We start from the raw sequence: 17619 nt of genomic DNA, 5'->3' as shown, positions 1-17619 counted from the left end.
GGTTTCAACAACTGATGCAGTAATACCATTAAAATAATCTTGACATATCACAGTATTTACTATGAAATAATAGTTTTCAATGAGTTCTAGTGCTTAAAAGGAAACAATGCATTAACTGCCATTGGAGTACATGAATTAAACGATAGACATGCTTAACCCTTCGAGTGCCATCCCCTCACTAAAAAATTTGGCACTAAAGTCCTAGACCCTAGTTGCTGAAAGCAGTTGAGCATACAAAAACTTAAAAAACACAGTGACTGGATCAGTAATTATTTTCTAAGAAGTCAGACTTCATTTTTTTAATGGAAGTAGAAAACACGAAACACAATGGCATAAAATCTTATCATGAAAAACCTATATGAAACAGCAATTTTGTTACATATGGATAAGCATAAATACAAGAGAACTGAAAATTAATAACTGATACCCATGTACAGCATAGCAGAATTTCTCAAGCATTGAAAGAGGGGTACCTATGGCACCATCACAAAAAGGCAACTTTGAAAATCCAACACAAGAGGCAATTGGAAAAACAACGCAATTCTATTCTATTCTATAGTGACTCTCTTTACCCCTTGCTGTATAGGGAAAATTTTACTGCAGTTAAAAATTAGGAAAATGGCTTGTATAAAAATTTAGTTTTCTTACAAACTTATTTGGAAGATCCAGAATCTTTTTCACATTCAATTTCATGGTGTTCAACATTGTCTATGCCAGAAATAAACACAGAAAAGGAATAGTTACAAAAATTGGAAAAAAGATCCTCTTTACGTTCTACCAACTTTGCATTAAAAACATGAAAAAAAAAGTCTATTCTCAAAACGTAGCGATTACCTCAATAACCTATGCTCCTGAAAAATAGGTGGACTCCTTCCATCAGATTGAACTCTTAGGCTTCAATTAATTGGTAATTCAGCATTAACAATGTCAATTTAAACAATAGGTCAGATAAAAAATTGTGTGGCTTGTATCAAGTTTCAGGAGACAACATAAGCCCACATAATATCCAGGGATAGCTTCTAGTGATGCTGGTTCCGTTATATCTACCCGAGTCAATAAATCCCATGCTTTTGGTAAGTAGATAGCGAGTAGATGTTGGAGCTACCTCTCCTATAGCTACAGTAATAGTATGCACATGCTTCCTAGAAACACTTGATGAAAGCAGCTAATACTTCCTATCTTTTCACAACAGTATTTTCAAAATAATTGTCCACATTAAATATAAAAAAAACTATGAAACTATGTTGACTCCAATCAAAGTTTTTACACTGTTGAGCCATGGGCTATGAATGCATTGATTAAGAATGAGATGGATCCAGATCCAAATGCATTTTCAGCTTTTTAAAACTGTCGTTTTCTGGGTGAACTGTGAACTGCAAAGTACCCCAGATCAAGGCAGATTTATGGTGAAGTAAAGAGGGAGAAAAAAACCCACTTCAAAAGATGATTAGAGAAGATGAATGAAATAAGAAATCCTCATCAGGATAAAGGTAAGCTGCGAGTTGTATGTAACAAATGATGACGATAGGAGATAAAAGCTAGGTCATTACAAGTGTGTCCTCTAACTGGCAACCTTTTCTTCTTATTGTTGCTAGGTCATTAAAATTGTCCGCTAACTGGTAATAATTTCTTGTTGCTGTTAAGGGCTAATTATTAAAGCTAGGTCATTAAAAGTGTGTCTGCTAACTGGTAATCTTTTCTTCTGTTATTTGAAGCTATTTAATAAATGCTAGGTCATTAAAACTGTCTGCTAACTGGTAATCTTTTCCTGTTACAGTTAAAACCAAGTAAATAATACCTCCAATAGCAGTTATGGCTTCTACAAGTACTAGACATCTGGAGCCTTGATTCTTTGACATGAATACTAAACCACTTCAAAAAGCTTCCTAACGTATTGCATTCTAAAATAGGAAACGAACATGGCAGTATCTTTGACATGGACACGACTACAAATGAGCTATGGCATTGGTTATTACATATTAGCTAACCAGATTTGCAGTAGTATCAAAGTATAAAAATTTTTCAAGGCTGAATTGCAATACAAATTGAAAACTTCATACTACTGTAGCAGATTCCGGGTATTTATATAAAGAACACTCTTCTTACATATGCTTATCTTTAGAATGTAATTTAGAAGTTTAAAGACTGATACATTCTTAATAGGTATTCAAGATTAAAGAGTATGATAGACAGAACCCTTCATCATGAATTGAAATTCCCAAATATTTAAAATTGAGCAAGGAAATGAACAGGCAGCTAATCCTCCCACATTAAACTAACAAACACAAATACTGTAATAAGAAAAACCAGTAAAAAAGCACTCAGAGAGTGCAGACCTCTGCTAAGGCAGCTCAGTTCCCTTTATCATACCATTCCAACCTTCACTAGACCCCTATTTATTTGTTTGAGAAATATCGAAATTGGTCCAATCTCGCCATAGTGAAGAATCCATTTTAAAAACTCCTGGATTCAGTTAGTGATCCAGATCACCACCAAAATCTAGTCACTTCTAAGTTAGCCCATTTCTGACATATGGTGAGATTTTCATCAAAATTAATTTGTAATTTTTGAGAAATAAGCAAAAACATGGAAATTAGACCAATTTCTTAATAGCGAAGAATCATGGATCTGGACCACTATTAAAATCTAATTACTTCTAAGTTATACCATTTCTGACATATGGTGAGATTTTCATCAAAATTAATTTGTAATTTTTGAGAAATAAGCAAAAAACATCGAAATTAATCCAACTTCACAATAGCGAAGAATCAGGACCACTATTAAAATCTAATTACTTCTAAATTATAACATTTCTGACATATCCTTAAAGTTTCATAAATATTCATCTGTAACCTTCTGAGTTAAATTGGTGACAAACAAACAGAGGTGAGACATAACTCCCTTGGCAAAAGTATTTGAAAATCAATATCCCTTAATTTCCAAATAACCATTTTAAAAAACTAGGAAAGGAGACCAACCTGCTGAAGGAGGTCCTCTTCCCTCGGTACCACCATGAGCTGTAAGGTAGGGGGTGATCTCTGTATGATTGCTACCACTTCCTGATAGGTGCAAGACCCAACACTTTCACCATTTACGCTGACGACTCGGTCACCTGAAATCAATGGAGAGTTACAGAATGGAAAAAAATATATTCTACCATCACAAATTGATGAATGGAAAAGTATTGATTTAAAAGCTCAAGATATAGACAACTAGCCAAACCTAACCGAGGCCCTTTGCGCCAATAGGCGTGGGAGGAGATGACGATGGATAAAAATAAATCACCCAGGAACTTGAAAGATATAATAAACAATGTTGCTGATTAATGCATCATGCATAATAAAAACAAGTGTTGCCATGTTTGTTCCTTTAAATAGTATAAACCTTGAAATAGGCTTAACAAATAAGAGAAATATTAATAAATACATAAAAATAATGGACTAACAAAGTTTTTCAAATGCTTTTTTTTTTTTTACTATTACAAAGATATCACCAAGGAACTTGATATATAAAATAAATAATGTAGCTAATTAATGCACCATGAAAAAATAAATAAGTGCTGTAATGTTTGTTCATACAAACAGTATAAAACAATATTTTGAAATAGGCTTAACATGTAAGAGAAATATTAATAAATGCATTAAAATTATGGGCTACCAAAATCCTTAAAAAATGTTGTAGCCAAATTCTTCAAAGAAATCACAAATGAAGTGTCAGAAGCACCAAGTTTTAATTGGGTATAAGAAATTATTCTTTGCATTCAGTAAATGACTAGTAAAATTAATGCATTAATCTACAACAAGATTAGATACATTCACATTTCTAAGTTATACAGTACTGTATATTCTTATGGACCAAAACAATACTCAGCTGCTCTGGGTTTTGTAAAAGGAATACCAAAATATCCCAATAAAGTATTTATAAGAAGAACTTAAAAAGTTCAAACTTGCAGCGAATGTTATGGTGGACATGCTGACATAAAACTTGATTTCAAACCCAATAGGACAAGGAAAACTACAGCTAATATAAATTTAATTATCTTAAACTTGATTTTAAACCCAATAGGACAAGGAAAACTACAGCTAATATAAATTTAATTATCTTAAACTTGATTTCAAACCCAATAGGACAAGGAAAACTACAGCTAATATAAATTTAATTATCTTAAACTTGATTTTAAACCCAATAGGACAAGGAAAACTACAGCTAATATAAATTTAATTATCTTAAACTTGATTTTAAACCCAATAGGACAAGGAAAACTACAGCTAATATAAATTTAATTATCTTAAACTTGATTTCAAACCCAATAGGACAAGGAAAACTACAGCTAATATAAATTTCATTATTCTAAACTTTATTCTAAACCTGACATGACTAGGAAAATTACAGCTAATATAAATTTCATTATTCTAAACTTTATTTCAAACCCAATAGGACAAGAAAAACTACAGCTAATATATATTTCATTATTTTAAACTTGATTTTAAACCCAATAGGACAAGGAAAACGACAGCTAATATAAATTTCATTATTCTAAACTTGATTTTAAACCCAATAGGACAAGGAAAACTACAGTTAATATAAATTTCATTATCTTAAACTTGAATTTAAACCCAATAGGACAAAGAAAACTACAGCTAATATATACTTCATTATCCAAATTACACTATCAATATTTCACCTCATCAAACTATAGAACTTTATATCAATAGATGGCAGCCGTGTCTTGGTTTACAATGAAAACCAAACCTACCGTTACTGATTTCATAATATTATTTTTATATTTTGGTTTTCATGTAATAATAGACCCTAAGGATCACTAAGAATATATACTATGAATAGGAGTTGAAATAGAGGAATCAATCCATATTATTAATATTATTATTATTATTATTATTATTATTATTATTATTATTATTATTATTATTATTTTTATTTATTATCATTATTATTATTATTATTATTATTATTATTATTATTATTATTATTATTAACTGAGCTACAACCCTATTTGGAAAAGCATGATGCTATATGCGCAAGGGCTCCCAACAGATAAAAATAGCCCAGTGAGGAGAAAATAAAAGCATACTTATTCAATTATTTTCAACAAGTGTAACAAAAATTTCTACACTCAATGTCACATGTTTTCCAAATGTCAGACAACCGAACTTATTAAAAAATAAAAAGTCCAAGGGATCACGGAAGTATGATGTATCCGGCACATGCGCATACGTAAACACACATGCATAATTTGATCACCTTTGCTATCTTCACGAACAAGTCATAAATACTTGAATCCACCAGTCTAACATACCGGTGGAAAACATGAATAATTCACGCACCCGGATGACATGAATAATTGGAACCACGAAGCTAAACTAAGGATTAAGAGTCTTTTGAAAAACAAGTTCATTATTCCACGCCACCTGAAGAGACCAATAAATCATTTGAATTATCAAGACTAAGAGTCGATCTAATTTTATCTGCTGTTGCTCGAGAGAAAGCCTTTAGTCACGTAGATAAACCTGCCATATTTAGATGCTGGTTGTGGAATGATCTTCCTAATCGGGTTGTTGAATCGGTAGAACTTCAAAAGCTCAAACTGGCAGCAAGTGTTTTTATGTTGAACAGGCTGATATAAGCTTCTTTTTATAGTTTATATATGAAAGAGCTGTTTTGATGTTACTGTTCTTGAAATATTTTATTTCAATTGTTCATTTCTTCTCATATAGTTTATTTATTTCCTAATTTCTTTCCTCACTGGGCTATTTTTTCCACGTTGGAGCCCTTAGGCTTAAAGAATCCTGATTTAACAACTAGGAATGTAGTTTAGTTATTAATCATAATAATAATTAATCAAGCAAATATTTAGAAAATGAAGACTTTCATGTTTGCTAAGTGCTTCGATAAAATGGATTTGGTAATAAACGAGCAATACGCGGTATGAAATGCAATATGCATTGGAATGTATACGATAAATAAATAGGATTCCACTGCAGTATAGGACCTGAAAATCAGCCCTTAAAGTAAGGTAAAAATAAATAATTAAAATATAAATTAGAATATAAGAAATAACAGGAATGTTATACGATTACCAAAAGCATCTCGTATCTGAACGATCTTCCATTAAAATTTTAATATGCCCTTTTCATGAAAACAAATAAATTCTATAGTTTCTATAAGGAAAACCCCAAAACTAATTTTACACAATTATCGGGTAAAGTTGAATCAGTAGAACTTCAAAAGTTCAAACTTGCAGCATTTTTTTTTTTCATTTTTAACAGGCTGGCAATAAGGCTTTTTATGGTCTATATATGTATTATCCGTTTTAATGTTTTTTTTTTTTAAATATTTTATTTTAATTGTTCATTACTTCTTATATCTCTTATTTATTTCATTTTTTCCTTTCCTCACTGGGCTATTTTCCGTTACAGCCCCTGAGCTTATAACATATTGCTTTTCGAACAAGGGTAGTAGCTTGACTAGCAATAATAATAATAACAATAATAACAACAATAATAATAACAATAATAATAATAATAATAATAATAATATTGAAAACCTCTCGTTCTGAATTTACATTAGTATTTATCATTCCAGTTTTACAAAAATTTGAATATGTTCTCTTCCATGAAAACAAATTCGATAAATTTAGTATCTATAAGAAAACTCGATAACAGCTTAAAGAGCGAACATTTGTACTTAATGAAAATATTTTCCTCCAGATGAAAGGGCTACGACGTGTGAATTAATAGACTATGAATATTCAAAAAGTAAGATCCTCTTATTTAAATAAGCTGATCCTTCATTAAGCAAAATAGAATATTCAGTACATGAGACATGATAGGGGAATATAAAAAAGGTCAAGGGGGTGATCGAAAATGAACTACAGTAGAAGGAATTGGGATAGAATATGGAAAAAAGAATTATGAGAGAGAGAGAGAGAGAGAGAGAGAGAGAGAGAGAGAGAGAGAGAGAGAGAGAGAGAGAGAGAGAGAGAGAGTAAATAATGGTGCACTATTTGTCAAACTTCAAATAATTAATGTCCTTCCATTTGCTATAGGACAAACTTCCCATTCTTATAATAATGATGATGATGATGATGATGATGAAGATTGATTGATTGATTTAAAGTTTTCTGGCATCCTGAGAAACTTTTAAATCTAATAACGATAATAAACGAACTTTCTAATTTTATATTATTTAATAATAATAATAATAATAATAATAATAATAATAATAATAATACTACTACTACTACTACTACTACTACTACTACTAATAATAATAATAATAATGATATAAACAATAATAATAAAAACAGACACTTTCTAATCTTATATTATTCAAAATAATAATAATAATAATAATCAAACTTTCTAATCTTATACTACTTCTACTACTAACAACAACAACAACAATAACAACAACAACAACAACCAACTAACCAGTCTTGAGTCCGGCCAGATGCGCCGAGGACCCTTGCCTGACATGTTTCACAAAAATGGTATCCAAAGGTTCCAATGATGTGATGGAGGATGCCGCCTCTTCTCCCACATGCTCGCCCAGCAGTTCCTGCAAATAGTAAACAAGTAAATAAAACACGTAAAAACAAATATACAAAACAAAACAAATAAATCTACAGGTAAATACGACCTGATAAACAAACCGAATACCTTTATGGAAATGGGAATTATCATGTTAATTTTCTACATAGTGATGTTGGTAAATTAACATAATATTTCATAATTGATAAACAAATATTTATAATCTGATAAACACACCGAATGCCTTAAAGCAAATGGGACTACCATGCTAATTTTTTATAGTGATACTGGTAAATCAACATGATTATTCCATAATTTTTAAACAAATATTTATAATTTCATAAACACATCGAATGCTATAAAGTAGATTTGAATACCTTGTGCTTTCTGTTTTACCTATTGATACTGGCAAATCAACATGTTACATGATTGGTAAATTTTAAAATACAAAAAATACAAAATATTTTGTCAATTTTTTAATACCTTATGTAAAAAAAATTGTATATCAACAATGTTATCTGATTAGCATATACGAAAATGATAAAATTTTTAAAATCTAAATGAGACAATTTAAAAAAAAAAACTTGGAATAGATGAGATTTTAAAGAATTTTGGAAAAGAGAAAAAAATTATAATCCTTAGGAAATTTTCAATATTATAAGAAATAATATTCAGAACTCATCAACAATTATACCAAAAAGATCATGAGACTCTCATCCCAAATGATAGAATCAACCCTCTTCTAATAATCCATAATGTACCACCCAGATAAGCATCAAGATGAAACTGATCGACCAATAAGTGTCACAAATGATCACACAAGCTGTGTCTTACGAAGCAATTTCAATATCCAAGACAGAAAGCGTCCATAATTCAGCTTACAAACTGCCTTCTCATAATGACAAGAGTCCTCTTAATAACACTCCATCTCTGCCAAGATACTCCAATTAAATGTTCCCAATCTTTAACTCTCCATCCATACCAATAGATGGCGCCCTCAAGTTGGGGTTATCTTAAGTGAGCCAATTAGGAATTCTTGGCAACATTTACAACTATGAAGCAATCTTATGCGTTGCATTGACTGTACTGATGCCATTGAAAACTCGGAAATATGGTAGTTTTACTCAATGAATACCAATGGCAAATATGTTATTGACATTCACAAATTTGAGATGAAATGGAACTTACGTTAATGTCAAACAGCAATTGCAAATATGTTTCAAAACAATTATCATTATTGTTGTTATTACTAGCTAAGCTAAACCCCTAGTTGGAAAAGCAAGATGCTATAAGCCCAAGGGCTCTAACAGGAAAAATAACCCTGTGAGGAAAGCAAATAAAGAAATAAATATACTACAAGAGAAGCAAAGAACAAGTTATATAAAACAATTAATATATGTTATTGACAGGTACAAATTTGAGATGAAATGGAACTTACGTTAATGTCAAACAGCAATTGCAAATATGTTTCAAAACAATTATCATTATTGTTGTTATTACTAGCTAAGCTACACCCCTAGTTGGAAAAGCAAGATGCTATAAGCCCAAGGGCTCTAACAGGGAAAAATAACACAGCGAGGAAAGGAAATAAAGAAATAAATAAACTACAAGGGAAACAAAGAACAATTTATATAAAACACTTTAAGAACATTAACATTAAAATAGAACTTCCATAGTTAAACTATAGAGAGACTCTTATGTCAAATGTTTTAAAAGAACAATAGATACAATAAAATCTAGTATATTTCAGCAACTTTTTTATCCTTAACAACAGATACAGTAAAATCTAGTATATTTCTACAACTTTTTTTTATCCTTAAGGATGATAACAGGATAAAGTAAGCACCACTACAAATGAAACTTTGATCCCTGAAACAGGATTTGGAAGGTTTTAGCCATTCCATCATTACCTGATCAAACTAGTTAATTCCTAAAAAAAAAATTGAAATTATATTTGCCCAAACTGCCTTACTCTAGGTTTCACCTATTTTGAAGTTCAGTCACGTATGATTACATTAGCCTTCGTCCCATAACAGCCCGACCTGCTGCAAGAAACTATTCGCTGGGTAACGATATGATATACCTTGTAAGGTTTCAGTGCTACACATGATGTACATAATGATACTTCGGATCAAACAAGGGAGATAGTAAACTATGCAATGCAACACTTAACCTGGTCTATTCAAGTGGTCTTTGCAGTACTGAAAATCCCTGATTTATATAAAATCTGCTGGACAAAAAATAAAATTCCGAACAAAAATAAGTTGAGTTTCACAACATATATTAGGCAATGAAAACACAGCGTACAGTTTTGGGTTTCTCGTATGCAATCAACAAGGCTTGAGTGAATGAAAACATATTCTTAACTATTACGTTATATAGGTAAAAAAAAAAAAAAAAAAAAAAAAAAATCTGAAAATGTTAAAAAATGCCTTCAATGGCTGCATTAAATTCATGGACTGGTGTCAGTGTAAGAATCGAATATATAACCAATGACTCCTTTGATTTTCATATGAACTCATTTCAGACGAGGAAAAAACAGACGAGAGAGAGAGAGAGAGAGAGAGAGAGAGAGAGAGAGAGAGAGAGAGAGAGAGAGAGAGAGAGAGAGAGAGAGAGAGAGTGATAAATGAACACTATCAAAGAAACACTTTAATGCTCCGGAGTTGGACACAGCTACCAAAACAACAGCTGAAAGCAACATCTTTTAAACTACTACTTCCGAGCTTGGCAGTACTGAAGAGGAGGCAAAATATAACCACATCCTCCTTTCCCTCCGTTATCCTTACATAAAGGGGTCGGTTGCCTGATGCGCCATCTCCAATGACTTCTATCAAAGGCGTCCTCTTCCACTAAACCTATTCTCTCCATATCATCCTCCACTTTATCTCGCCATCTAATTCTCTGCCTCCCTTTTGATCTTCTCCCCATAACAGGCTGCTCCCAAGCCCTCCTCACTCCCTCTCCACCATCCATCCTCAACACGTGTCCACACCATCTCAGTCGTGACACTCTATTCCTTCTATAATCTTAACTATGCCTGCCATTCTTCTTATTTCATAATTTTCCAATATTTCAAATAGTGATATTACCATAATCTACCTCGACATTTTCATCTCCATTCTCTCCAGCTTATTTCCTCTTTTCGTCTATAAGCACAAGTTTCCGATCCATACATTAACACTAGTCTCATTACTGTGCTATAAGTTTTGACTTTTAGCTTTGATTGGCATTTTCTTATCACGTACAACTCCTCTTACCTCCCTCCACTTCCCACAGGCTGCTTTATTATCCTATCATCAACTTCAGCCACACATCCTCCCTCCTGATTTATAGTAAATCCCAAGCATCTAAATTGTTCAACCTGTTTAATAACAGCTCATCTACTTTCAAGTATGGCTATCCTGTCCATCTCTTCCTTATTGCTCACCATAGCTTCAGCCTTATCCACACATACCCTCAAGCCACTTGTTTCCAAAATCTCTTGACACGGCAACAAAAACATTTTTAACTACTACTGCTGTGCTTGGAGAGGAGGTAAATATAATCTCCCTTGGGGAGTAAGTAGGAAGGTGTACAACGCCACTGCCGTTTGAGGAGCCGCCTCAGCACCTTGGGCAAATAGCGAGGGAAGGGAGAGGTCAAGAGGTTAACGAGGACCTCACCTAAGGCGCTGGCCTCTGATAGCCGAGCCTCTTCAGGGGGTGGCTTAATTACAAGAGCTTCTTTTGTCTTCCGAGCTGCATCAACACTCATCTGTTATCAGGGGAAGCTAAGTATGACTAGCTTTTATTGATGGGGAGGGTTTCTGGTTCTGTAGAGTGAGAGAGAGAGAGAGAGAGAGAGAGAGAGAGAGAGAGAGAGAGAGAGAGAGAGAGAGAGAGAGAGAGAGTTTGTACCGCAGAAGTTGATTAGCTTAAAAACTAATTTTTTTCAGTTATACAGTTTTCTCTACCTATAAAATATATTAACACTGCACCTCTCTCTCTCTCTCTCTCTCTCTCTCTATATATATATATATATATATATATATATATATATATATATATATACTGTGTATATTATTATATATATATATATATATATATATATATATACACACATATACAGTACATACACTGTATCAGAGAGAGAGAGAGAGAGAGAGAGAGAGAGAGAGAGAGAGAGAGAGAGAGAGAGAGATAGAGATTACCTCCTCGAACTATGGGGTGTTGATCAAAAGAAAAAGCTTAACAAGTATTTCTGCAACGTTCACTTTTCATTCTCACAGCGAGAGCATTAACCTAAAGCTCATTACCTATCTCATGCGGTCTAAAGCAATTATTTATTGGAGGATAATCCCCGGAAGGATAATCTCCCCTACTCTTAACGGTAGTGGTTTTATTCCTTGTCCCCGGGGACTTTGAGATGGTGAGAGAGAGACACAAACACACACACACACACAGATTGCCCGGACCTTATTTCCCGACGGGTGCTCTTAGACAGCCAATCATAGCCGCTAAAAGATGGTGAGAGTTCATAGGATCAAATTGTGTTACAAGGAATCATCCATCAGGTTAATGCAAGAAGCCTTCTAAACACTGTACTAGATGACACAAGAATTGTGACAATAACAAATATGGAAATACAATTGGGGCAGCGTCAAGGAAGATTCTACCCCTCAATAATATTATTATTATTATTACTATCCAAGCTACAACCCTAGTTGGAAAAGCAAGATGATATAAGCCCAGGGGCTCCAACAGGGAAAAATAGCCCAGTGAGGAAAGGAAATAAGGAAATAAATATATGAAGAGAAAAAATCAACAATAAATAATTCTAAAATAAGTAACAACGTCAAAACAGACATGTCATATATAAACTATTAACAACATCAAAAACAAACATGTCATAAATAAACTATAAAAAGACTGATAACAGTTTACCAACAATGAACTTCTCTGAAGAAACAGTAAATAAGGTAGAAAACGCAATGGAGAGGAACAAAAGACAACATAATCGTAAAATAAGAACAATTGAATTTCCAGAATTTCCTAAGAGACAACAGAATATGCTGTATTTCACACAAGACGAAGGCAGTTCAATAGAAAGTCAAGGAGACGGTGCACTAGATGATTTCATAACCGAGAAAGAACTTAATTCGGATTCAAACTCCCCAATTACTCAATCAGGAGATATAAGAATTACGCAAGAAACACAGCATCAATTAATAGGAGAAATACAACCCTCACTACAATGCCCCCAGGGCTCTGCAACACTCCCATTGTGCAAAATCCACAAGGGTTAATCAAAGGAACAAAAAGTACTAAGAATACCAGAAAAAAAAGACGTACAAGAAAAATAAGAAATTATGGTACCGTGCTGACTTCAAGATCATAACAAGAAAAATGTAGTAATGTACCTTTGCTCAAATACAAATGTGGCCAAACCATGTTTTACATGAGTCTTCTTATAGTTTATTTATGACATATTTGTTTTTGATGTTGTTAATAGTTTATATATGACATGTCTGTTTTGACGTTGTTACTTATTTTAGAATGATTTATTGTTAATTTGTTCTCTTCATTTATTTATTTCCTTATTTCCTTTCCTCACTGAGCTATTTTTCCCTGTTGGAGCCCCTGGGCTTATAGCATCTTGCTTTTCCAACTAGGGTTGTAGCTTGGATAGTAATAATAATAATACTCTTACTAATATTAAACTTTCTAAACTATTCCTACCACGATTAGCTGGCTAATTGACCCCATTCTTTTTTCACCCATCTTTCTTATCGGCTTAAAAATGAAAAAAGGATAGGCCTCAAAGGCTATGGTGGAACTCTAACCAAGATGCTATGGTGCATTTAGGGTCAAAACTTCGGTCTGGTGGCTGACCATGGAATGCAAACCACGATTACTTAAATTTCCTATTATCTGCGATTGAAATTGTGGCCAGGAAGCTGTTCACAAACAAACACACAAACAGGGAGTTAAATATAACCTCGATATAAACATCATCATTATATTATTATTATTATTATTATTATTATTATTATTATTATTATTATTATTAACTAAGTTAGAGAGACCCCTAGTTGGAAAAGCAGGATGCTATAAGCCCAAGGGCTCCAACAGGGAAAATTAGCAAAGTGAGGAAAGGAAATAAGGACATAAATAAACTACAAAATATGTAATGGACAATTAAAATAAAATATTTCAAGAACAGTAACAAAATTATATTCAACACAAAAAAGAAAAATAATCCTATAAAGGAAGGAAAAGGTAAACACGAGTTTAATATATAATAACTGGCAAAACATTTCTCGTTTATTGGCATCAAATGTAATCTACAATAGCAGGCTGGCACAAACACTGACAGGTGTCCTGGCACGGACAGAGGAGAGTAAATTTATGCACAGATTCATTTAATGAAATATTTGTTGACGACGAAGTTGATAAGTTAAAGAGCTTACAAGAAGTAAAATCGAGGTGTAATCAGAAAGTATTATATAGATTAATAATTTAATAATTATAGTGCTAGTGTACGTAACCCATCAATAATACCGCTAAATAATTAGATATGCACACACACACGCAACCCCCGCTCACCAGGGTATGACTACCCCTTTCCCCTTACCCGAGGGACGGGGAGAGCTGAGCATGGCCGTGTATGTCTGTATGCATGCATATATGAACATGTAAATGTATATTATATTTTTATTTATATATATATATATATATATATATATATATATATATGTGTGTGTGTGTGTGTGTGTGTGTGTGTGTGTGTGTGTGTATATATACTGTATAACTGGATATTTCGTCAAAATTCGTCGAGTACTTTTATTATTATTATTATTATTATTTTTAATTGCTAAGCTACACCCCTAGTTGCAAAAGCAGGATGCTATAAGCCAAGAGGCTCCAACAGGGAAAATAGCCCAGCGAGGAAAGGAAACAAGGAAAAGTAAAACATTTAAAGAACTGCAACATTAAAATATTTTCTATATAAACTGTAAAAACGTTAACAAAACAAGAAAAAGGGAAATAAGAGAGAATAGTGCGCCCGAGTGTACCCTCAAGCAAGGGAACTCTAACCCAAGACAGTGGAATACCATGGTACACAGGCTATGGGACTACCCAAGACTAGAGAACAATGGTTTGATTCTGGAGTGTCCTCCTAGAAGAGATGTTTACCATAGATGAAGTCTTTTCTAAATTTTTAACGTAATCCTGTCCACACACACACGCACACACAAACACACACACGCACACACAAACGCACACACAAATAAATAAACCCGGAGGTAATAATGAAGGGAAACAGGTCTTTTTGGTGAATCATTTTAACCCTGTCATAGTGAGTACACATTATAGCAGTTAGAAATTATTGTGATGGACACTACTAAGTGTGGCAGGATATGGGATTCTTTTAGTAATACGCACATCAGTATTTGACAGTAAAAGCTATAAATAGCATTGCAGATTGGATCATCACATGAAATGCTGGGAGGAAAAAAATGACAGTTAGATAGCCCTAGTTGGAAAAGCAGGATGCTATAAACCCAAGGGCTCCAACAGGGAAAATTAGCAAAGTGAGGAAAGGAAATAAGGACATAAATAAACTACAAAATAAGTAATGGACAATTAAACTAAAATATTTCTAGAACAGTAAAAACATTATATTCAACACAAAAAGAAAACTAATCCTATAAAGGAAGGAAAAGGTAAACACGAGATTAAAATATAATGACAATTCTTTTAGTAATACGCACATCAGTATTTGCCAGTAAAAGATATAAATAGCATTGCAGATTGGATCATCACATGAAATGCTGGGAGGAAAAAAGTGACGTTTGGCTGTTTTAAGAGCATAAAAAGTGTAGACAGTTGATGTGAACTTTTGAAGCGAGTATAATAAGAAAGGTTATAAATGCCATGTAAAACTTCTTAGTAAAAGAAAGTAGAGAGCAGTGTTTCCTAGGCTGTTTAATAATCTAATAGAATGAGAGAATGCTTGCTTTAAGTACACAATTTAACAAACGAGAAAAGAATCTACATTATAAAGTGTACGATTGAATGATGAACAGAGTATTCAATAAAATTTTAACATCGTGGGATAAAAATCCTTAATAGTACATATTTTCTAATAATTTATCCCAAAATTTTCCTTTTCGTCATTCTTGTGTAAATATTTTGCTAATTTATATATTCATTTTCATAGTTTATTGAAAATTCATCTGATGCCTTTACAATATTACTTTCTGGAGGGTTTTAGATCTTGGTATTCAATGGTTTTTCTACTTAACCTCCTTTCGTTGCCATTTAGAATGGTTTGAAGACGCAATTTTCCATTATTTATTCTATAGAAAACAGACCTTGTACGTTCCTCACATCAATATATGTGTTTGAAGGTTTTTCATACACATGAATGGGACAGATAAAGGATGGAGGACATCATATTCAAGGTCGAATTTATCCATATATCAACTGCTTCGACGTGGATGAGTCAGTGACTGACAGCTGCTGTAAAGGTTTTTATTGAAGTAACAAATCAATTCTTTAAATACTACTGTAAACACAAGATAAGACGTAGAATTTCTACAGTATTGGCCAATGACAAATAGAAATGTGACTTTCAATAACCCAATTATAAATTTTAGGACAATTATTAGTAGAAATTGTGCAAATATATTAAATGCCTAATTTCTATATGCCAGTGGCAAATAAAATGATTGTACTATATTTCTTTTAGCGGAAACTAAAAAAATAAATGACTAAATTCAAGTAGCAAAGAATGAGTCTATTCAATCATATTTTGTATAGTCTCTCTCTCTCTCTTTCTCTCTCTCTCTCTCTCTCTCTCTCTCTCTCTCTCTCTCTCTCTCTCTCTCTCTCTCACATTCAAGTATCAAAAAATAATTATTCTACTATTATATAAAATCTCACATATACAGTAAACATAGGAATATATATATATATATATATATATATATATATATATATATATATATATATATATAAATTCTAAAATGAACTATGATTCGTAAATTCTCGACAATGCTAAAAATGTAACAAACTTGCGAATAAACGGTATAGAGGGAGAGAGCTAGCGTACAGAAAACCGGACAAATCCCCATAATTCCACCCTGTCACCCTCTGGTCCTCGAAAATAACGAACGAATAAAAGACGCCGTTACAGGGCCCAATCCAGCTAATGATTCTCCCTTTCTCTCTCTCTCTCTAAAAAAAAAATCCGGATAATTATGCAACGGATCTGAATGCATCTAACATCCGCATAACGAAGGCTAGAACAGATCTGCTCCACATGCCGGTCAAATAACGTGTGGGAGACACCGACGTTTGATGTGTAGTTGAACTCCTTTTCCTCAAGTACAACATTCTCGTAAGAACGAAACCCCCCTTCCCACAATGAACCCTCAACCCCCAGCCCCACTACCTCCCACCCCCCCCCCACCCCCATCTGGGTCCTCTTTTCTTCCTCCAGCCACGGGCACAAAACACACCCCGTAGCGCCAGGACTCGCCCCACACCTGCCTTTCACACAGCTTTGGGCATTTTGGTACCATCATTAACAAACAACGGACCCCTTCAACTGTGGACGAGCGAGAGAGAGAGAGAGAGTTAAAAATATAATACCAATCACTTTGGATGTATAACATTCAATCTACTTGTCTGAAGAGAGAGAGAGAGAGAGAGAGAGAGAGAGAGAGAGAAGAGAGAGAGAGAGAGAGAGAGAGAGAGACTAGCTTAAAATAATTCTCATTTTGGTACCATCATTAACAAAAAAATCCCTAATTCCTCTCTTAATAACGAACGAGAGAGAGAGAGAGAGAGAGAGAGAGAGAGAGGTCTTCTTTCTTGCTTAAAACTAATTCGCACTAAACAGCTCCATCTTTAAGATTCATTAACATAACTTTCACCCTCCTGAATAAAGTACATACAAACAAGTTCTTGAACACGCAAGTAAAATGAAGCAAAACATCTTTAAATGAGAGCTGAAAGTTTTTTTTTTTCGTCCGTCTCCGGCGAATGCATTGGCGCCACCTCTCTCTCTCTCTCTCTCT

The 17619-nt window shown here is 33.3% G+C and overlaps 1 protein-coding gene across 1 annotated transcript in view; it reads right to left on the bottom strand.

Annotated features, from left to right (window-relative positions):
- LOC137654824 (uncharacterized) overlaps positions 1 to 11306 on the bottom strand; it is a 103755-nt gene extending 92449 nt beyond the window's left edge. Inside the window, exons 1-3 of the mRNA XM_068388780.1 lie at positions 11163 to 11306; positions 7452 to 7578; positions 2979 to 3112 (exon numbers count right to left, since the gene is read on the bottom strand). Coding sequence (XP_068244881.1) covers positions 2979 to 3112; positions 7452 to 7578; positions 11163 to 11306 — 405 coding nt within the window. The remainder of the gene's footprint in view (positions 1 to 2978; positions 3113 to 7451; positions 7579 to 11162) is intronic.
- Positions 11307 to 17619: the final 6313 nt, after the last annotated feature.

Source organism: Palaemon carinicauda, chromosome 15, assembly GCF_036898095.1.
Source record: "Palaemon carinicauda isolate YSFRI2023 chromosome 15, ASM3689809v2, whole genome shotgun sequence".
Classification (NCBI taxonomy): domain Eukaryota; kingdom Metazoa; phylum Arthropoda; class Malacostraca; order Decapoda; family Palaemonidae; genus Palaemon; species Palaemon carinicauda.
This window is presented reverse-complemented; position numbering and strand designations above follow the sequence as displayed.